The following is a 23,113-nucleotide window of genomic DNA, read 5'->3' as shown; positions in this document are numbered from 1 at the left end:
TCTGCCAATATTAAATATATATTTTTATATAATTAGGCTGAAATATTTTCAAGGATACGTGGTTACACAGCATTATTCTGCCAAAATGATTGATTTCTGGAGGATCGAATGATTCTTCGCCGTCCGCAACCTCGTCCAGCCCTGCGTTACGCCCACTGAATCAAATGAAACACGAGTCGGATCCTCCAATCTTTTCGCCGAGCGGCTCGCCAAGGACCGAATCTTAGGGAGGACTCGAGCCTTTCGTCGCCCCACCGAGCGAGGTGACTGCAGCCGGACAGAGCTGGACTGAGATGTTCAGTCTGATGGCGAACTGCTGCAACTGGCTGAAACGCTGGCGAGAGCCCGCAAGGTACAGTACGGCATCCCCTCAACCACACCACGGCCGTCGAGGCGTCACCCTCGACTCCTTTGCAGGTGGATTCACCGGAGCAGCGGCTCAACGTGGGACCCTCCCAGGGGCCTTTCAGGAGGTTCTGGGGGGGGGTCACAGCAAAATGATGAACGGAGTGATTAGTGACGACATTTTTGTGTGTTCTGCGCCACTTCTTTGCAATATTTGAGTATTTTTTTCGTGTGTTATTCTTTAACTGTTCCAAGGCTGTGGAATGTTTGTATGTTTGTATTTTTGTCCCTGTGACAAAATCTTACCAGATGTGGCCGACAGCGTATCAAACTGAGGGGTCCTCGATCTGAAAAGGTTGAGAATCACTCACCGTGCGGGAGGAGAATACGCAGTTGGTCTGTCGCTGCACTCACTGTGCACTTTATTAGGTAAACCTTTACAGTCCAATGTAACCCAATACCTCAGCTCTGCCATGAATTCTACTTTCATGGAGTTTATGATGTTCAGTTTTTGTTGACATCGTCAGAAATTGTAAATTCATTTATATTTTTATGACCGGGGTCATAGTTAAATGTGGTGTTGTACTCAACTATAACTATAGATATATTTATATATATATATATATATATATATATATATATATATATATATATATATATATATATATAGACAGACGTGTTTTTAATTTTTTGTCCTCCCCATTTACATACATGAGGGGGGCAGAATATTAGAAACACCTCTGAATATAATGCAGCTCAGTATAACACCAGCACCAACAATAACATCGATGCTAAAACATTAAAGAATTATCACCTCGTGATATGACAGCTTAAACCCCTGAACATTATAGGCCAGATTTATGGCTGAGCTGGTGTATTGGATTACATTTGATTGTACAGGTTCACCTTATATAGTGCACACTGAGTGTATATTAAGTAACTTGGAAGGTCTCTTTTTGTGCAATCCGAACAAGCCCCGTCACAGTTTGTTCATTTTCAATATTCATTGGGGACAATCTGGACTCCGCTTACCACAAAAAAACAATGACTGAACATTGCGTAGAAAATTAACAATTGGAACAGCCAGTACAACTGCCTGCTAGCAAACACAACCGCTTATAGCAGGCATGCTCCACAAAAATCCTTTTGAGTACTTTAGTTTTTTTAAGTGGAATCAGTTAAAATTGTATTAGTTTTAATTTGCTCCATTTACCTCCCATCTCTTGTTTTATTTTATTTTTTTAATTTCTGACTTTGCAGAAGAATATAGGGACATATTGAGCACACAGTACAGGGATATTATGTATGTTGGGCAAAAATGAACAGGAATCATTTTTTTCCTCTCTTGAAGTACATCACATCCTGACACTTCCGTTTACATTTTACAGACTACGTTATATTACTTAAGATGTAATTTAGCAGACACGTTTATCCAAAGCAACTTAGAGTTAGTACTTTTTTTTTATTTGTCACAGTGTCAATCCTCTGTATCACACTCTGCACTCTGTACCACACTCTGGTATTGCTGGAGCCTAGAGGGTCATGCTTAGCGTGGTGAAGCTTGTTGGAGTACAGCGAGGCGGCCTTTGGGAGGGAGGGAGTGCGTGCGTGCGTGCGTGTGTGATTCATCATGGAATACATATTTAACGGTATTGCGTATATTCTGTTAGCCACTGAACAGCGTGTAAAGGAGAGGAAGGACATCATTGAGAAGCTCTCCTCTGAAGTCTTTTCGCTAGACTTCCTTCTCACAGCTGCAGGGATCACTGAGGTCGGGTTCGAGTGCCAATGCCGGACAATTATCCCTCGCACGCAGTCCATCCGAGAGCTGTTTGACGGGGTGGGGTTTCACGCCGATACAGGGACCATTTCATGCGACAGTCATTAGACTCTCGTACGTCGTGCTGTTTTGATGTAATGCGTTCTGTGGCACTTTATTGCAAGCCTTTCTTTATTTTAGATTTGTAATGTTCTATGCTGTTCTACATGTCTTGTGTGGTCTGGTAACCAGTCACGCCTTCAACGATCACAGTTAATACAGAAAATGACATAGTTCAGTATTGCTCACTCCTAAATTCCCGGGAGCAGGGAAGCGGTGAGGTGTCGGTGAGACAGCTCGGCTCACGTGGAGCCCGACAGATCTGAGCCTGCGGATTTAAATGGAAATCCTCTGCTAATCTGGAGCGTTCCAGCTCCACTCAGTTGAGTTTTGGGAGCCTGTTGTGCAGGGGCAATTCATGGGTTAGTGAGGGTGTTTCTCTCAGCCCGTGTCTCCCTGGGGGCCGGCTTCACTCATGAAGTCTTCTGGAGGACAGTCGGCTGGATAGTGCGCTTCATGTCCTCGCGGCGCAAGTGTTGGAGTTAAGTATTCCAGGAGAGCGCTATGCTAGCCTTTGTGTGCGAGTCTTTAGCACCGGTTAGCATGGCTGGTTAAGCATGTGTCAGCCTCTAGCATATATGCTTGGTCTATGGCTGGTTCTTAGCTCTTGCAGACCTGATTCAAATCAGGGTCATGAGAATGCGTGGCCATTAATTGAATAAGGTGTGCAATAGTAGAGTTGGAGCTAAAACTTGCAGGACAAGGGGCTACATGGGGACTGGATTGGGAAACAATGCTTTAGAGAACACATCCTCCTTTTTATCATTAAGGACTGTTGATTAAGTAAATTTAAGTAGTTCCGCACAGGAACTGTTTGAAAGCATTGTCCTTTTCCAACATATGAAATATTTTAACTTATTTTAACTGCAGCTGCTAGAACAACCTCACCAACAACCACCCACTCTTCTTCTGAATGGCAGTGTGCTTGTGTCTGGTTGTTAATGTATGGATGAAAGAGTTTGGCCTGGATCATTGAGCCTTCTGGTTCTTGTGTTTCCAGGAGTGGCCAGGTCTCTTCTTGGGCCTGGCTCTCCATCACTCTCTCCCTAACCTCAACTGAGCGAGTCCAAGATCCTTGGGCCGGACAAATTCACTTCTGTGAATTGTCCAAATTAATTAATTGTCTGACTCACTGCAGTGTCATTTTTCAGTGTATTTTGTTGTGTGTCTGGATAAGCATTCATTCCACTCATGTTTCTGGCCCAACAGAAAGGTGACTCTGGTGATGGTGGGACTGGACAACGCAGGGAAGACGGCCACGGTCCGTGGGATCCAAGGAGGTTGGGACTTTATAATGTTCAGTTAAATTTTAATACGTTGGTGTACGGTATCGAAAGACTGTTTGCTGTTGTCAGTCAATTTTCTTTTATGTTTACATGGGCATTCTCCCCTTGCCTGTTTTGTAGAGCTGTCACAATCATTGCATAATTCACCCTGACTGTAATTATTTGACCTAATCGCAGTCATTTTGAAAGGGGAAAAAAAGTGATTCCATAATCATACGTTCTCTTCCAAATTTAGAGAATTTCAAGTACAAATGCTAGAAATTATGCAATGAATAAAATGTGAATTTGGTGCTTTTCTATCAGTTTGGTTGAAGCAAATTAACTGTGTACATTAATATTTATATTCAATGTCAATAGATATTCTGCAATATGTATACATGTGTTATAACACTATTATAAGTTAGTTAGAATTGTATTTAAATGAACAAAAAAATATTGAAATTGTTAATTGTTATATGTATGACAGTTATTTGTCAACTGAAATCAACTATATTGTTCTTTAAACCCATTCATACCATGATGTTTTATTTGGCCACATTTGGTCTTCTACCACAGAATCCAGACTGTGGTAGAAGGTCTGATCTGAGGTCTGATTGAAGGTTTTTGGTTTGCGCCATTTCCCCCTCATCCAGAGAGCCCCCAGGACGTCGCACCCACGGTGGGCTTCTCCAAGGTGGAGCTGAAGCAGGGCAAGTTTGAGGTGACCATCTTCGACCTGGGCGGCGGTAAGCGGATCCGTGGCATCTGGAAGAACTACTACTCGGAGTCGTACGGTGTGGTGTTCGTGGTGGACTCCAGCGACGTCCAGCGCATCCAGGAGACCCGCGAGACCATGGCCGAGGTCCTGCAGCACCCGCGCATCGCCGGCAAGCCCGTCCTCGTGTGAGTCTTGTGCTTGGGACCTCTTGTCTCGGTCTTTTTGTTATTTTGAAGTAAGCAGATGGATTCTTTGCGCAGCCATAATCCCATTAAATCGGCAGGACTTAATACATTTTCTTCCCCAGATGAGGCCATAGTATGCTTCCCAATGTGTGTTTCGCTGGTTAGCGAGCTAGCTAGCTAGATGAAGCTATAACTATTTAGCTCCAGAGCGAATTAAGTGACCCGTTGGCTTCGAACAGTTGTTCCTGACGCCTCCGTTTTGGCCCCCATTTAGGCTCGCCAACAAGCAGGACCAGGACGGAGCGCTGGCCGAGGCCGACATCATCGAGAACCTCTCCCTGGAGAAGCTTGTTAACGAGAACAAGTGTCTCTGTCAGATCGTGAGTGTTCCCCGTTCTCAGTGCACCTGCTGACGACATTAAGGAGCAGGCTGGGTATTTGGGGGATGTTATTTTAGGAGCTGGTTCTTTTTTCTTTTTGGAGCAGTCATGTTATTCATGTAGATACGATCAATTCAGACACTCACATGCAGAGTATGACGCTTTTCACAGCACCTGACCCTGGCAGCAACATGTAACACTTGCATTGTGTTATAACGTTGTAATAAACATATCATAAACATCTCAACACGTACGTTTTGCCACATGTTATGACCTATTACATAATATTCTCTTTTTACTTATTGCAGAGATTAAAACCTTTCATGATGAATATTTCATAATTGAATGTGTTATGTATTAAGACATTAATTTATATTAATTCATACTATATACATGTCACACTTGGACTTAAATGCTTCTATAATTACTATAATTAAAACAGATAAGCATTACCGTTAAAATATATTTACATATTCAAGAGATTCAAGAGGTTTATTTGTTGCATACATATTCATACATATATGCAGTGAAATGTCTTCGCAACACACCCGGAGATCATGCACAATAGTTTCTAAACCGAACATAATAGCCAACCTTATTCCTACCTAGCAACTAACTGAAACTAACTGATTCCCAAAACATAATGCAGTTAGTGAATAGGATAATATAACAATAAATAAGACTATATTTCAGAGTGGGGGTACAAAATAGAAGTAAGGGGAATAGGATTATGTATATGGGATTGGCTATTTGTATATACAGATATGTGCAGTAGAGTATATGAATAAATTGTGTATGGAGTACAACAAAGTGTGGAACAGTACGACACAGCAATACAGTAACACTGAACAGAACAGCAATACAGTGCAGTATGCAGTAACCCAGTACAGTGATACAGTAACTGGCAGTACAGCATGCTACGTACAGTAAGGCAGTGGGGCCTGTGTGAGTGGCTCAGTGAGGACCCCTGGTGAGTTCAGCATTGTCAGTCCTCATGACTTGAGGGAAGAAACTTTCTCAGTCTCTCTGTTCTCGCTGTGTGGCTGTGGAGGCGCTTGCCCGACCGCATCAGCTGGAACAGTCCGTTGTTGGGGTGGTGAGGATCCTTCATGATCCTGCGGGCTCTGTGGAGTAGCAGAGCCTGTCCTGCAGGGCAAGTCCTGCAGGGAGGGGAGGGTAGTTCCAGTGGTACGTCGGGCTGAACGCACACCCTCTGCAGGGCCCGCCTGTCCTGAGCAGTACAGTTCCCAAACCAGGCAGTGATGTTGCCTGTCAGGATGAAGACCAGAAATCTTTTACGATTTAGACAGCAATGAAAATGACTTATCTATTGGTATTAGTGGTCGACGATAGGGTTTTTTCCATTGACCAATGCCGATATTTAGAGAGCGGGGGTGGCCGATATTGATCATGATGGGTCTTTTTTTGCATCTGATAAAATACAACAATTTAATAATAATAACTAATGAGACACAACATTGATGAACTTAAATCAACATTTATTTAACACTTGTTGTTTGCGTTGTCTCTGCAGTGCACTTATTTTAAATAGAAAATGTATAAACTTAATAAATTCCACAGGTGATCAAAAAACTAAACTTTTTTGAAAAAACAACTTATGAATTAAAAATATATAATTATAAACAATAAATAAATAATAATCAACAGTGTCATATTAAAGTCTCGTTGGGAAGTAGTCTCTCCATTACAGATTTCAGGATTTATTATTTACAAGTAAAGCATTTACACAAAAACATCCAGTTTTTTTTTTCCAGTCCCATAGCAACGGAAAGCAACGGCGAGACTGTGCGACACGGCGCCGGACACAGGGTTTTTGTATTTAACAGAGCAGTCCCTTCACTCAGTGGTTTAGGAATTTAGTTTCACGTGAATTAGGAACACACACAAAAAAAATACATCTAAAATAAAAATACAGTCAAATGGCCACAGGAACACACGCACAGAGGGGAAAAAAACTCCACTCAATTTCCCTGACTTAGTTTTACGTTTTTCCAAACAGCACTCCTGCTGTTTTCTTTCAAATTGCGTCGCGGAGGCTCTGCACTTGCCAACTTTAATGAGCTAACACCATAACAAACCGAATGAGACGAGGGAAGATGGCGAGTGAGCAGGAGGAGAAGGTGTGTGTGTGTGTGTGTGTGTGTGTGTGTGTGTGTGTGTGTGTGTGTGTGTGTGTGTGTGTGTGTGTGTGTGTGTGTGTGTGTGTGTGTGTGTGTGTGTGTGTGTGTGTGTGTGTGTGTGTGTGTGTGCGCGCGCCCCAACTGGCTGTCAAGAGAGAGCAAGCGCAGCTGCTACTGGTATATCGATAGTGCGGAAAATGAGTATTGAAACCTTTTTAAAATATTCAGAATCAATATGTATAGAAAAAACAGTTACTTTTGACAACACTATTATGCAGGCAGTTTTTGTTTATCAGCCTCTCAGCCCATGCTGATAATGCCGACAAAATTCGTAAGTATCGGCCCAATTAATCGGTCTGCCGATTAATTGGCCGACCACGAATATGTATATAGATAGAAATAAAGATATAGATGGAAATAAACGTAAATATAATAAATGTCTCTCTCTCTCTCTCTCTTTTTCCTATGTCTCTCTTTCTCCCGCTTCCCCCAGGAGCCGTGCTCGGCCATCCTAGGCTACGGTAAGAAGGTGGACAAGCCGATCAGGAGCGGCCTGAACTGGCTCCTCAACAACATCGCCCGCGACTACGAGGCCATCACCGAGCGCGTGCAAAAGGACACGGCCGAGCAGCGAGCGCAGGAAGAGCAGGACCGGAAAGAGCGGGCAGAGCGCGTGCGACGTCTGCGGGAGGAGAGGTGAGCGTGAGACGACGGAGGATGAAGAGGTGCATGTGGCGAGGGGGCGAGGCGGTTCGTGTAGGACTGTCAATTAAATTTGGAGCGTCGCTGAAGCTCCGTTGAGGGCAAAGGTGGAAATCACAGTGGTCGCAAGAGGTCGGGCGGGTCGTCCAGTATAATCAGAGGGCACCTGGTTCATTCTCCGGCGCCTCATGGCAGCGCCTCGAAGTGTCCTTGGAATGACACTGAACCCCTAGCCGCTCTCGATGAGCAGGTGTGTGCCTTGCATGGCTGCTGCCGCCGCCAATGGTGTATGAATATGTCTGTGTGAATGTGAGGCATGTATTGTAGCGTTTTGAGTGGTCGCATGTTTAGAAAAGTGCTGTATAAATTGCAGTACATTTGCGAAAACGAATCAGAATATCCATCTTTTCAAAAATATGCAAAGTTGTTCTAGTTTTTGTTAAAGTAAGGTGTGTGTGTGTGTGTGTGTGTGTGTGTGTGTGTGTGTGTGTGTGTGTGTGTGTGTGTGTGTGTGTGTGTGTGTACTGTATGGATATATATATATATATATATATATATATATATATGTGTGTAGAATGAATACGGCTGTAATTTAAAACGACTAGTGCAAAGTGTACAAAGAATGTTTATTCGGTCAAGTGCATTTTCATAGACAAGGAATTTGTCGTACTGGATTGGTGCATTGTCGCACACACAGCATAACAAAGTAACAAAAACAGCTAAATAAAGAACAAAAATAAGTGGCAGTATGGCTGTGGGTATAAAATATAATTACAGATGGCTGCACTGAACAGGATGTATAAATATGTATACATCTTTCAAGACTGCCAACCTCTCAGCCGTGTCTCAATTTTTACACAGTTTAACATACTTTTATGAATGTACTATTGGCTGAAAAGGTTTTATTGCGATTCTCTGAATCGGTGAAGGCCTGACTTTGTTTTTAGAGTCTGTTCGAGCTTATAGAGCTTATTGTGCGTAATCACCGCGTGTCATGACATTTCACTGCATATATGTAAGACTGTATGTGTATGTATGTGACAAATAATCTCTTGAACTTGAACATTTGATTTCAAAGGGTATTCAGATGTTTACTTCCAATGAGGAACAAAATAAAATGAAGGCAAAAAATGTACAGAGTTTGAATGCATCTTATGCTCAACACGAACTATAATTATGTTAATGGTCCTACCACTGCCAGAGTTAATCCATTTAGTTTTGCTTAATAGGCTGAATATTTATTGGTGTTTTTTTTCTTTGCCCTCGCTTAAACCTCCATTAAAAGGTTGTTGTTGTTGTGTCCCCAGGGACCGGCTGGAGAGGGAAGAGGCAGAGCAGGCGGCACAGACAGAGCGGGAGGAGCAGGCGGAGCAGGCAGCACAGACAGAGTGGGGGGAGAAGCCTGAGCGGGCGGGGCGGCAGATCCTGGTCCAGGAGATGAAAGAGGGGGAGACGACGGAGAAGGTGGAGGAGACAATGGAGAAGATGGAAGTAGAGAAGAAGAACAAGGAGGATAAGAGGAGGAGGAGGAGGAAGAAGAAGGTGGCGGAGCAAGAGCTTGAGGAGGAGTATATGAACAGACCCTTTCAACCGATATCCAACTCGATCACAGAGGTGGGTTTCATACAGGATCGAATCACAACGGAATGAAGAGAATCATTCTGTTGCATGTTTTAGTTGTTTTAAACCACATGGCATAAGATGTTGAGGCAAGACTTCAGAAAGTCGTGTGTGTGTGTGTGTGTGTGTGTGTGTGTGTGTGTGTGTGTGTGTGTGTGTGTGTGTGTGTGTGTGTGTGTGTGTGTGTGTGTGTGTGTGTGTGTGTGTGTGTGTGTGTGTGTGTGTGTGTGTGTGTGTGTGTGTGATGCTACGAGAACGCTATCTGCCTGAATGCATAGTGCCAACTGTAAAGTTGACTTGTGGAGGATTAATAGTCTTGGGCTGTTTTTGTTATTTGGGATAGGCCCCTTAATTCCAGTGAAGGGAAATCTCAATTCTACAGTGTACAATGACATTCCAGAAAATCTTGCTTCCAACTTTATGGCAACAGTTTGGGAAGGGCCCTTTTTCTGTTCCAGCATGACAATGCCCCTGTGCACAAAGGGAGGACCATAAAGAAATAGCTTTACTGACTCTGGTGGAAGACCTGGACTGGACTGCACAGACCTGACCTGAACCCCAATTCCACACCTTTGGAATGAATTGGAATGCGGTCTGCGAGCCAGGCCCGATCGCCCAACATCAGTACCTGACCTCATGAATGCTCTTGTGTCTGAATGGGAGCAAATCCCTGCAGCCACATTCCAAAATCGAGTGGAAAGCCTTCCCAGAAGAGTGGAGGCTGTTATAGCAGCAAAGGTGTGAACCAACTCAATATGAATGCCCATGGTTTTGAAATTAAAAGTGCAACTGGCACATATGGGTGTTGTGTCCGGGCGTCCACGGACTTTTGGCCTTGTAGTGTATATCCAACCAAAAAATAAAACACCCAATGTTAACATAACTGTGATCTTTCCATATACCTTTAGTTAACTGGGAAAAGGGGTCTATGCAGGAAATACTCTCAATTTGTACTTAATGCTCATATTAATTGTTTCGTTGTTAATGGAAACGTTCAGAGTACAAAGCCAAAACAACAGAAAATGTCTTGCTGTCCACATTACTTTTGATCGACGTAGACTTTGCCATTGCCCAAAAGTTACATTGTCTTTGTTGTTTTCTGTTGAGTAAACCTTCCTGGTACTATTCTTTTCTTCCCAAGCTCATGAAATAAAAATGAAAATTCACACAGATATTCAGCAAATGGGGGAGCTATTTTTCGACCGTTCCATCCCCAAAGGATATTTTACTTGAAACAATTGTGAACAAAAACATAATCAGTAAAGGTCACAACCCGTACATAGTTTGCAATCATGCATTTTGTCTGGCATATTCTTCACATTGGATGTGAAACATTTTCAAAGGCTATCGACCTGGGGAATAAGTATCAAAAAAGCTAAACGTGTCGTTTAACGGCAATCGTATAAATTCCCCTTTCTCAGAACACGGAGAGGGAGCTGGAGCGGCGGGAGAGGGAGGGCTGGCAGGACGGCGGCAAGTCCGACAGAGAGCTGGAAGATGAAGATGAAGAGGAGGAAGAGGACGAGCCGGAAGAAGTGGTGAATGACGAGGAGCCAGAGGCCCTGAGACCAACGTTAGAACACAGCAGCTCAGGTGAGAGGGCCATAGATGGAAGGATATATAGATAGTTAAATGGATGGATGGATGGATGGATGGATGGATACTTTCTTCATTCCCGCAGGAAGATTGCGGTGTACCAGCAGCTCACGAAAAAAAAAAGCACCTAGACAATCATAAAAAAGTAATAAAATAAATGTTTATTACAATAGATGAAATTAAAATAGAAAATATTGCAAAATGCAATATTAATAATAACCTAAAAATGTACCAATGTTTTTAACGAATTGGCAATATACAATAATCCTAAAAATAAACAATAAAAATACAGTAACAAGAAAAACAATCCTAATGAGAGCTGCAAGCAGCTATGAGCAAGCCCTCGCTCTATGCACATTGGGAGACCGGCTCTTTGGCTACACAGCCCCATACACAGCAAGCTGTGATGCACTGTGTGTTCTGACACCTTTCTATCACAGCAGCGTTAACTTCTTCAGCAATCTGTGCTACAGTAGCTCTTCTGTGAGATGGAGCCTTTCGCTCTCCACGCGCATCAATGAGCCCATGGGCCTTCATGACCCTGTCGCCGGTCCACGGGTTGTCCATCCTTGGACCACGTTTGGTAGGTAGTAACCACTGCATACCAGGAACACCCCACAAGACCTGCCGTTTTGGAGATGCTCTGACCCAGTCGTCGAGCCATCACAATTTTGTCCCTTGTCAAAGTCGCTCAGATCCTTACTCTTGTCCATCAACTTCAAGAACTGACTGTTCACTTGCTGCCTAATACAGTATATCCCACGCCTTGACAAGTCCCATTGTAACAAGATGAGCAATATTATTCAATCAAGATTGGCACATACATTTACATTTACATTTAGTCATTTAGCAGACGCTTTTATCCAAAGCGACTTACAAGGGAGAATAACATGCAATATTAATAATAACCTAAATTATTATAATTATGACAAATGAACCACATTTGAGATTCTAAAGATGCTCAAAAAGTTGTGAAACTTTGCACATGCGGCAGAAGTGGTAAAAATGTATATATTCTACTATATATCCTACTTTAACAAACCCCTCAAATGCAGCTAATCAGATCCACCAAGACCTTAAGGATGACTTTGGTCATAGCGCACCCTACCGGCAACAGACATAGAGGTCTTCAGGCTGGAACTGTTATCAAACGTGATGTTTTGGGGTAGATTTGACCATGTACAGTCAAGTAACAAACCACTTCCTGCCAGGATGGAGCTGTATGACCATAACTCAATATTGGCACGTAAATGTCCTCAGGCCAGGATTGTTATCAAATGTGAAGTTTGGGGCAGATTTGACCATGTACCATGAGTTACAAAACACTTAAGAATTCGGTTGATTCATGGCGAAACGTGTTAATTAGCCACCATGCCCCTGCAGTTCGAAAGCTCAAGCTTTTAAAACTTTGCGTTGTTAAGGGCTTTTTATACTGTATATGCTGACCAAGTCTGAGGTGGGCCTGATTAACCTCCGAGGAGGAATAAAATACACAAATTTCACAATAAATTCGAAATAGCTGACTTCCTGTTGAGTTTAGATCATGGCACTAAGAGACTGTTTTTTTTGTTTTTGTTTTTTTTTTTGCCGCGCCCAAGCCCAAGACCCATACCAGACAACAGACAACACCCCTTCAGACGCATGTACCAGGTTTTGTGAGTTTTCAAGCATCCCTAGACCCTGGAAAAACAGCTTCCTTTTTACATTACATTTACATTTACATTACATTTAGTCATTTAGCAGACGCTTTTATCCAAAGCGACTTACAATTATTCAAACACCGACGGACGCAGCCATCAGGAGCAATGAGGGGTTAAGTGTCTTGCTCAAGGACACTACAGCATGCTAGCAGGAGGAGCCTGGGATCGAACCAGCAACCTTTAGATTACTAGACGACCAGCTCTACCGCCTGAGCTACCGTCCCCCTTTTTAATGTGGAACAATGCGTCACCACGGCACCAGTGTTTGATGAAAACTCAAAAGCTTCACTATTGAGCATCATCACGGGCTGAAGACCTTTTTGCCCAAATTTGAGGTAAATGGGGTTAACCTGCTCGCAGTAGTTATTAAAAGTGTAGGGCCTGTAGTTCTCTGTTGCCAGTTGGTGGTGCTTTGGCTGATTCAATATTGGCCTGTGGATGTCCTCAGGACGCAACTGTTATTAAACATGTGAAATTTGCCTCTGATCATGTGGAGTGGAGTTGCAACAGTTTATTTTTTTCGTGTGGAAACATTGGAATTTGCCGCGCCGCCACGGGAACGGCGTTCGATTAAAAACTCATAATCTTCACAACAAAGCATCATCAATGTCTTAAGGCTTTTCTGACCACCTTTTGAGGTGGATCTGGTCGACCCGCTAGGCATCAAAGTATAAAACATGTCATTTTCCGTTGCCGGTAGGCTGCGCTATGACCAAAGTCATCCTTAAGGTCTTGGTGGATCTGATTAGCTGCATTTGAGGGGTTTGTTAAAGTAGGATATATAGTAGAATATATACATTTTTACCACTTCTGCCGCATGTGCAAAGTTTCACAACTTTTTGAGCATCTTTAGACTCTCAAATGTGGTTCATTTGTCATAATTATAATAATAATCTATAATAATAATTCCTTGTATTCCAATAGGTACCCTTTGGTGCTCCGACCCTAATTAAACAGTAAACAAGAAAAAAATGGCAATATATTAATAAATATAATATTATAAATATGATATCATATAACAAGGATATTCAAAGACTAAATCCACAGAAAAAAAAACTGAGAACAGTGTATTTAAAATCAGGAATTTGACTGAAAAACATGAACAGTCCATGATCTTGTGTATATATTCTGCAATTCCAAGTGCAGAAAGACGTTTGGGGTTGAGATGAAAATATCAGGTCAGGTATAAAACGATGGTGTCAAAGGAAAAAACAAAAAAACAAAAACCCCAAAGAATCGAATGATCTGATCTAATCCAGCGACCAAGAAGCGGAGCCACAATCTGCTGCTGAAGAGGAAGCACCGCGTGGACCCCCTGCGGACGGACGAGGCCCCCAGCCCGAGCCCCCCGCCCCCTCCAGGTGAGACGCTCTTTCCCGGCGTCCCTAGGTGTCCTGGCTTCCCCACTGTTTCTACATATGCAAGTGGTTCGATTTCAAACTGAAGAACGATGCAATTAAACTCAGAACTTTGCAAGTGCATCTGAACCAGCCATTTAATTTGATACCTTTTCCTGCCTTCAATCACAAACACAAAGAGTAGGCCTGTATTGTCAAAACGGTATAGTTTCATATTTCATTTTGGTTTATTTCCTTTGTTTTAAATATATAGAATAGATCATACTGAGTTATTTGAAATCATGTTGTTTTGGAAATATGAGGAATTGATTGTTGTTATCTAGACTAATAATAATAATAATTATTATTATTATAATTATCATTAGTTCTAATGACAAGGCCCTTTCTCCATCTGTCGATAATAGAAGCTGTGTTGTTGAACTTAAGTTAGATAATTAGTGGAGTTGACTAAATATATTTTGTTAAAAATAAATATATTAAGACATAAGAATAACTTAAACTATATGCTGCTTTTTTGCCCCTGAGAAACCCTAGGGGGCCGTGGACTTCAACGTTTTGGAACCCCTACTTTGAAGCAGCATTATGTAACTTTTGGTATTTGAATCCCGGCGATTTCTGAGTGAACTTGCACTTTTACACCACCGTCGGAAATCTCGGTCCGGCGTCCGAAAATAATACATTTTGCCGGACAAATTTGAACCTCATCGGTCACGTTTCAATAACAGTCTATGTTACAAATGCAAATATAATGTACAGCTAGGATACAGCTGGATGTACCTGGAGCCGTGGGCAGCAAAGGTGCGGGGAGCGACGGGGCTCCCTGTTGCCCCTGTTGGTACCAGATGTTCTCAGCCTGCCAGATTGGGTCGCGCCTGCGAGTCAGAGGGCGAAACAAACCCCGTGGCGCGATGGAAGTGAGGGCCGGCACTGGAGGTTGAAGCATGGGTGCCGGGCGCACCGCTGGCCCATCTCGCCTGCGCCGTCGGTGGGGTGGAGCGGCTACGTTTTATATGAGCATTATTACTGGACATTTTTACAAGCAAGTTCATAATTAATGTTTTTTATTTATATATATATATATATATATATATATATATATATATATATATATATATATATATATATTTTTTTTTCCTCTTTTTACCTGGCAAAAAAATAATTACCTGAGCCAAACCTCAAGCAAGTGACCTAGTGCCGTGAAGTGTGACCACACTTACCGCGATTTCTACCCCTTCTGTTTCAAAGAAGTTACATAGTGCAGAACGGGCAATCGGGGCGTGGGTGGGAATGAAAGCCATTATCCATATTACAAGTCAGTGTACCATCAAAATGATTTTGAAGCTGTTATTTTAAGGTTAAAAAAGTTACATAGTGTTGCTTTAAGTTACTGAAATTTGAATTAGAATTTTTTGTAAAATTATATTCATTTTATTTTTATTGGACAAAGTCCAAAACAAGTCCTGAAGATGGATCAGCCAGGATTTGTTGTTCTTCTTAAAAAAAAAAGCAGAGAGAATTCTTATTGTAATTCTTTGAACCATATGGCTCCTTTGTTTTTGTTTACTTCCTGTGGCATCTTTCCTTCGTAGTGGGCTGGGCCACGGCCAAAGTGTCTCGGCTGCCCAAACTGGAGCCACTCGGAGACTCCAGACACTCCGGTAAAGCCTCTGCATGAACTTCCACGTCGCTAACGGCCACTTCCTTTTCATAATGCTCCCGCTTCTTCATGTGGTTTATTCGTTCATTACCTCCCTCACTCACTCACTCACTTACAGTGCTTACTAACTCACTCACTAACCGCCTCTCTCTTGTCTCTCTCTCACCCGTCGTCTGTGTTTCCACTGGATCTGCAGCATGTGGTGGAGTCTGGCTTTAAGGTTGAGGAGCTTGAGCTGTGATTCTTTCTCTCGTGCCAAAATGTGTACGTTAATAATGAAGCTAAATGCTAAGCTGGAGGTTTTAAAAACGACTCGAGATAAGGTGTTAATAGAAGCACTGGCCCGATTATGCTGGGTGACACTGTCAAAATCCAATGTCTTGATAATGATGATTTGACGGTATTTTGGGGAATGACTTTTAGTGCATTCACCAGTAATATTTGAGGTAGAGGAGGTGATGAGAACTGTCTAAGAAGTTCTGAAAATGCCTTTTTTAAATGTATTCTTCTTCTTCTTCTTATTATTATTATTATTATTTTTTTTTTTAGCCTAAATGACAATATTTAACGATATTGCGATAACCCAAATCCCAGACGATACCCTGTTCCGTATCGTGATATTGATATAACGATACATCGCCGCCCCCTTACCCTCGACACGTTTTTCCATTGAAAGGACATGGAACCTCTGCACTTGGCGGCCTCTCTCTCGCCCTGCGTGCTCAGACTGTCGATTATCACCGTAGCAGGCTATCATCGCCCATCTCCCTCCCCCTCCGCGTGTTGTCGGACATGGGTGTGAATGTGTAGAGGATCCATCAGGCTGGCAGCCGTCCCAGCCAGCCAGCTCGTGTGTGTGTGTGTGTGTGTGTGTGTGTGTGTGTGTGTGTGTGTGTGTGTGTGTGTGTGTGTGTGTGTGTGTGTGTGTGTGTGTGTGTGTGTGTGTGTGTGTGTGTGTGTGTGTGTGTGTGTGTGTGTGTGTGTGTGTGTGTGTGTGATTTGTCTCCCTACCGCCGCAGACCGCATTGGTGACGTCCATCTCTCGCTGTAGCATTCATGCGTCTCCTCTCAACACAAACATATTTGTCTGCAGGTCCTTTTTGAAATGAGATTCCGGTCAAATATTATCTGTGTTTATTGAGCTTAAAAACAGTTGCTAGGCAGTCTATATTAAGAACTAAATAATGAACGCGTGCAGATTTATAATATTTCCGTTTGTGAACAACGAGTAACAAGTGCAGCTGCTTCAATGAACATTTCATTAACATAAAAACTAAATAAATATGCCAAGTAGGTCTAAATAAATAATAAAAGTTTCTGGTGTTGTCCGTCTCTGTCGACGTCTTTTACAACACAATGGATATTTGCCGTCTGCTTTGGGTGGAATTTAAATATTAAAAACCACCCAACTATGGATGAATGTGTCCCTGTTGTCAACGTTACGTCCTCTTTCCGCTTCTCCGAGGTTTTGGAGGCTGCGCTCCGTCTCTACTGTTTACAAGCGCAGCCTGCGGGCGGGGCTTATTTCTATAGCGACGGTTCCGAGGTTAACGGTCAGCCTTAGACCGTCCAAACTGATCGGCGTTCTGCTGCAACTTGCAGAACGCGGAAATGAGCAGATCTGCGGAATTCTTTACCGAAAGGTCTTAAAAGTCTTCTCTTATTTCCACGTCGAGGAAAAAAAAATACAGCGATAATTATTATTATTGGTTTATGACCCAGCACTGATTTAAACTGTGCTCGGATGGAGAGATTTAAATATGTCGGGCAGCAGATATTTCGGTTCGATAACGGAAACGCTGCTCACTAACGCTCTTGTTCCTGATGCTCCGGTTCAGTGTGTGTCGCTTTGAATGAAAACGCTGCAGCTCCCAACGCCCACTCCGCAACTCTTTTCCCCAGTTTTGTGAGCACGTTGTATTAAGTCCCGTAAATGTTCCCTGATTTCAGCTAATCCACCAACATTCAACAGGTTTATTTGTCACATACATACACATGCGCTCATACGTATATGCAGTGAAATGTCTTTGCAACGCATCCGGAGATTATGCACAATAGTTACTAAACCACACATAAAAGCCAACCTAATGCCTACCGAGCAACTAACTGATCTAACTGATTACTAAAACGTAATGCAGTTAGTGAATAGAATAATATAAAATTAATTAAAATAAGACTCAAAAGGATAATCTCCAAAATAATCACCTAATAATAATAATAATAATCACCAAAATCTGTTTCTGAACAAATTTGATGTGCGAAATTAGCAATCCAGTTGCTGAATCTTTACTTATATGAAATCTTTAAGGCCTAATTTAGAAGTTCGTGGCAACTTTGGTTGCTGTTCTCCAAGCTTGTGTGCCGCAGCCCACAGTCTGTGTACTGTATACTTGTTTTTAGTTTAGTTTCTTTTTTGGAAAACTGGCTTGTTTGTCAGTTAATGTGTTAGGAGGCCCCATAAGCACTGGAAAAAAAAAACACTTTTTCAGAATAGGTCCCGTTTAAGATTGAATTCACATTACATACACATTGTGTGTGATTTTGCCATAATATAAACCTTTTGGTCAAAATAATTTAAGTTTTTCTGCCTCATTCAACATTTCTAGCCTCGCATTGAAGCTGATACTTACCTTAGACTTGAATAACTCACTTCATACTTACCTGAGAGAAAAATCCTAAAAAATACTTGTACGCACTAGTTATTCAATTTATTCCAGGTCACAATCACTTACCATTCTACCTGACCTAAAGGCAGCTATTCCAATAACAGTTCCTAGAATCATCCAGTTCATCACCTTCTCGTTTTCCACCAAAATCCTACCTCTGCGTCAAATACAGTGGGATGCAGGGGCCTGTTTACACCAACTCAGTCACACGAATGAAGAGCCAGAAAGTTGAACGACTCCTTTTTACCCGAGTGACTCCTCAAGAAGCGAATCCCAATAGTTCTGACGTTCAGTGTGAAGCCTGAGCTTGCTCCGAGGAGCACAGAGCTGCTCTTCTGCCGGAACTGAGGAATTAGTGCAGCGTCAGCATGTTGATCTTGCAACACAAGCGCTAGGTTCCATTATTTATGTATTTTGTGTGAGTTATAAATGACAGTGACTGCGTCTGGTATTTCAGGGATCTCTGGCTGTAGCTTTGTCTTTCTTTTCTTTTCTTTTTTTTTTTTTTTGAGGTAGTCATGACCTTTCCCCCCACTCCTCTCCACAGAGTTTTTCGGGAAACCCCTTCCGCCCGTCGCCATGAGGCCACGGCCTAACAGCGACACCCACGATGTCATATCCTAACACCCCCTTCCTCCCTCCCTCCCTGTCACATGACTCGTGCCCCCCCCCCCACTCATGGCTCTCACCCCCTCCACCTTTTTTCTTTATTATTATTTTTTATTTACTTTCTGTCTCAAGCACACGGAGTATAGACCGCCCCAAAAGCATGTCGGCTGCAGCCACCCGGGAACCGCTGCCTCCCCCCTCCTTCCCCACCGATGGACTATGCATGGTGCATCCCGGGAAACGGACCCTCCACTCGGAAAGCCACGCGATCGTTTGACACTACTCCCAAAAGATTTTTAAAGTGGTACGCACGGAGTTTGCCTGAACTGGATATTTGCCTATGCCGGTACCTACGATAGTCTTACGCTATTTATTATTATTATTTTTTTTTTTGATACATCCTGAACACCAGTATTAAGACAGGGAGTTTGGAACTTGTTCAGCCGAAACGAACGGCCTTCTCCGGTGGCTTTTAGACCCAGAATGTAAATAACTCACTTTGATGTGTTTTCTTCGTCTGCTTTTTTTTCTTTTGTATTCGAGACCGATTCCGTACACTTGATGTTCCGAGTGTACCAGGTCACGGAACGACTCTTGAATTGTGTTTTTCCATTGGTTTGAACCCACTGCACTCGTGTTAAAGCCGCATTTCATTTCACAGCGATCACAGCTATGATAGCGGGACCAAAAAAGGGAAGGGGATGCTTTCAAACGAGGTTGTGGTTAACATTTCACAGCCAGAGCCGTTTGAAATTGGACTCTGGTGGGCTTGTTGTGGTTTACACCAGTCTTACCGACCTCCACCATTAGAGGGGGCTGTAGGCTTACTTTAAGTTCCATATATTTTTCTACACACTGAGCTCGTTTACAGGCACAGTACTATTATATACACTTGCTCACAAGTTTACATACCCTGGGAGAATTTATCATTTCTGGCCATTCTTCACAGAATATGAATAACACAAAAACCGTTCTTCCACTCATGGCTAATGGTTGGGTGAAGCTATTTATTGGAAAACAACTGTGTTTACTCTTTTTAAATGAAAATGACAAAAGAAAGTACCCAAATGACCCTGATCAAAAGTTAACATACCCCAGTGACTTTGACCTGATAACATGTACAAAAGTTGACACAAACAGGTTTGAATGGGGTATGTAAACTTGTGAGCACAAGTGTAATTAAAGAAAGTCCCAAAAAGCTGTAACATGCCCTGAAGAATGAAATATTATGATTTTACTCTGTTTATGCCATTTAAATTAGCAATTTATTGTATAATCACAGTGGACGATTGAATCATTTCCATACTTTAAATGTGCTCATATGGCAGAGTGAAGGGACCAGAGGTGGGGGGGGGGGGGGGGACATTTGGTGTTTCCTCCTTTTTACTTTATGTGGGCAAATTTGGAAAACGACTATTTGAGCCAATTCCCTGAGCATTTTATTGATCATTTTATTTTAATGCAAAAAAAAAATAGAAATGGAGAAACAACAAAAAACAAAGCCACTTTTGACCCGAGGACCTGTAGGCCACAGAGAGCTGTGAACATCATGACAAGCCTCTCGGAAGGACATGCTACAAATTCCAGTCAAATAGATTTTGAAGATTTTAAACCGAACTGAAAACATATTTTTAACTTTGTTTACTCTACAACAGATATTATAGCCATGGCTATGTTTACACCCCTTCATTGTGTGTGTGTGTGTGTATTATATATACTGTGTGTGTGTGTGTTATATATATGTATATACTCTGTGTGTGTGTGTATGTGTGTGTGTATGTGTGTGTGTATGTGTATGTGTATGTGTATGTGTGTGTGTGTGTGTGTGTGTGTGTGTGTGTGTGTGTGTGTGTATATACAGTGCTGCTTGAAAGTTTGTGAACCCTCCAGACATGGTCACTGTTTTTGTAAAAAACATTAAAATAACCTTATTAAACATACATCCAAATCCCAATTTGTAAAGCACGCCTTCCAAATAATGGACTCACACACACACAAAAATAGATATATTTTCATTATTTAATTCAAAAAGGTGGTTTATTTCACAAAAACTGAAAATTATGTGCAAAAGTATGTGAACCCTTTTATTAGTACCTTGTGGCTCCTCCTTTTGCAGCCATTACTTCAACCAAACGTCTTCTGTGACCACCAACCAGTCTCTCGCGTCTGCTTATGGGGATTTTTGCCCACTCCTCCTTGCAGAACTCAGCCAGTTGAGAGAGGTTGGAGGGACATCTGGTATGTACCGACTTCTTCAGGTCTCGCCACAACATTTCGATTGGATTAAGGTCCAGACTCTGACTGGGCCAATCCAGAGTACGAGTCCCATTTTCTCTGAAGCCATTCCTTTGTAGTTTTGCTGGAATGCTTTGGGTCATTGTCTTGTTGCATAATCCATTTTCGTCCCAGCTTCAACTCCCTGACTGATGGCAGGAGATTCTGGTCAAGAATTTGTTGATATGCCTGAGGATTCATGGTTCCTTGGATAATATGGAGTCGTCCAGAAGCAGAAAAGCAGCCCCAGACCTTCACATTTCCGCCACCATGCTTCACTGTTGGGAGGAGGTTCTTTTCTTCATATGCAGTGTTGGCTTTTCTCCAAACACGGTGGTTTTGATTGTGACCAAATAATTCTATTTTGGACTCGTCTGTCCAGAGAATGGACTTCCAGAAGGCCTCTGGTTTGTCCAAGTGCTCTCTGGCAGAGTTGAAACGAGCAGCTTTGTTCTTTTTTGAGAGCAGAGGCTTCCCTCTAGCAACCCTCCCATGAATGTCATGGCTGTTCAATTTTGGTCTGATTGTAGACGCGTGCACATTTGTCCGAGATGCTACCAGAGAGGTCTGTAACTCTAGAGGTGATGTGTGGGTTGGCCTTTACCTGATTTATTATCTTTCTTGTGCTTCTGGGTGATAGTTTTGATGGGCGTCCACTTCTAGGCGGAGTTGCTGTCATGTTGAAGGCCCTCCATTTGTAAATTATGCTGCTTGCTTTGCACATACACTAATTCCATGTTTCATGTAGTTTTTGGGCTACTTAAACAAGTCCCACTAAACAAGTACATGCAATTGATAAACCTATATCTGACATTTCATACATAAAAACTGGTGATGATGAATAAAATCGTGGTAAAACAACAGAAACATCTAAACTGCTCAAGGGGTTCACATACTTTCAAGCAGCACTGTGTGTGTGTGTGTGTGTGTGTGTGTGTGTGTGTGTGTGTGTGTGTGTGTGTGTGTGTGTGTGTGTGTGTGTGTGTGTGTGTGTGTGTGTGTGTGTGTGTGTGTGTGTGTGTGTGTGTGTGTGTGTGAGAGAGAGAGAGATATATATATAGATATGTATGTATGTATGTATGTATATACATACACACACACAGTGTATGTATATAGTGTGTGTATATACTGTATATATGTATTATACATACGCGTGTGTGTGTGTGTCTCAGTGCACTGAGTCATATCATCTGTCATGACAGAAGGTTTTGGTTCTGGTTAAGGCCTCATATTTTCTACTGTATTAATGGTTCACTGAGGCATGAGTCATTATTCTTGCTTTTCTCCGATCACTACATTGAAAAACGGATCTTTTCTTTTTTTTTTTGAAAACACTGCATTTTTCCACTTTAGTTTGAAAACGTATTTTATATAGTTCTATAACGTGATATAGTACGCTACAATCCATGTCATTGTATGTTGAGTCCATAAGAAATGCTCACTCCCCTGTTTGTGGCCCAGAAGTTTTCAACTTGGTTTCTAGATGTTTACAACATTTTTTTTTTTCTACCTGGTATGAATTTTCTATTAACACAATAAAAAAATGTTGAATATGAAATGCCTTGTTATAAGAGTTTCTGTATCTTATCAGTATTCATTTTTGTGTTCGTGGGGTAGAGAACTGTTGTGGTCTCTTGTGCTTCTGTCTTGATGCTAAAATGTATTTTTTGTTGGAGCTGCACTCTGTAAAATGTATACTGGGCAAATGCACTTTTTACTGATGATGCCTGTATATTAAGTGCATCATTTCTGCAAAGAAAATGACTAATTGATGACTTTCTCAAAGTGGCTGAACTGCCTTGTCGTGAAGTAAGACAGCCGAGAATGGTTTTCAAAAGTAATGATCCTTATGAAAATGTGACCAATCCATTCCTACATAGATAGCATGCCAGTGCAACTTTAGTTAGATGTCATCAAACATGTCTTGATTGCAGAACTAGTACTTTAGCCTCAATGGCCACTTAAAGACTGAACCGCATATAATAACCTGTCAGAGTAAAAAAAAAAAAAAAATTTAA

General features: G+C 42.1%; 1 protein-coding gene across 2 annotated transcripts in view; it reads left to right on the top strand.

The window, feature by feature from the left end:
- The window catches only part of arl13b (ADP-ribosylation factor-like 13b), a 19,820-nt gene extending 262 nt beyond the window's left edge, over positions 1–19,558 (top strand). Inside the window, exons 1-10 of one of the 2 annotated variants that reach the window (XM_080022351.1) lie at positions 1–352; positions 3,434–3,504; positions 4,143–4,392; positions 4,667–4,772; positions 7,407–7,609; positions 8,923–9,229; positions 10,657–10,828; positions 13,791–13,892; positions 15,479–15,547; positions 18,954–19,558. The exon at positions 1–352 is cut by the window's left edge and continues 262 nt beyond it. In XM_080022351.1, the coding sequence (XP_079878477.1) occupies positions 294–352; positions 3,434–3,504; positions 4,143–4,392; positions 4,667–4,772; positions 7,407–7,609; positions 8,923–9,229; positions 10,657–10,828; positions 13,791–13,892; positions 15,479–15,547; positions 18,954–18,967 (1,353 nt within the window). In that variant the 5' untranslated portion in view covers positions 1–293 and the 3' untranslated portion in view covers positions 18,968–19,558. Of the gene's footprint in view, positions 353–3,433; positions 3,505–4,142; positions 4,393–4,666; positions 4,773–7,406; positions 7,610–8,922; positions 9,230–10,656; positions 10,829–13,790; positions 13,893–15,478; positions 15,548–18,759 lie in introns of both variants that reach the window. The other variant, XM_080022350.1, reaches the window with a different exon arrangement.
- Positions 19,559–23,113: the final 3,555 nt, after the last annotated feature.

Source organism: Zeus faber, assembly GCF_960531495.2.
Source record: "Zeus faber genome assembly, chromosome: 2".
NCBI lineage: Eukaryota > Metazoa > Chordata > Actinopteri > Zeiformes > Zeidae > Zeus > Zeus faber.
This window is presented reverse-complemented; position numbering and strand designations above follow the sequence as displayed.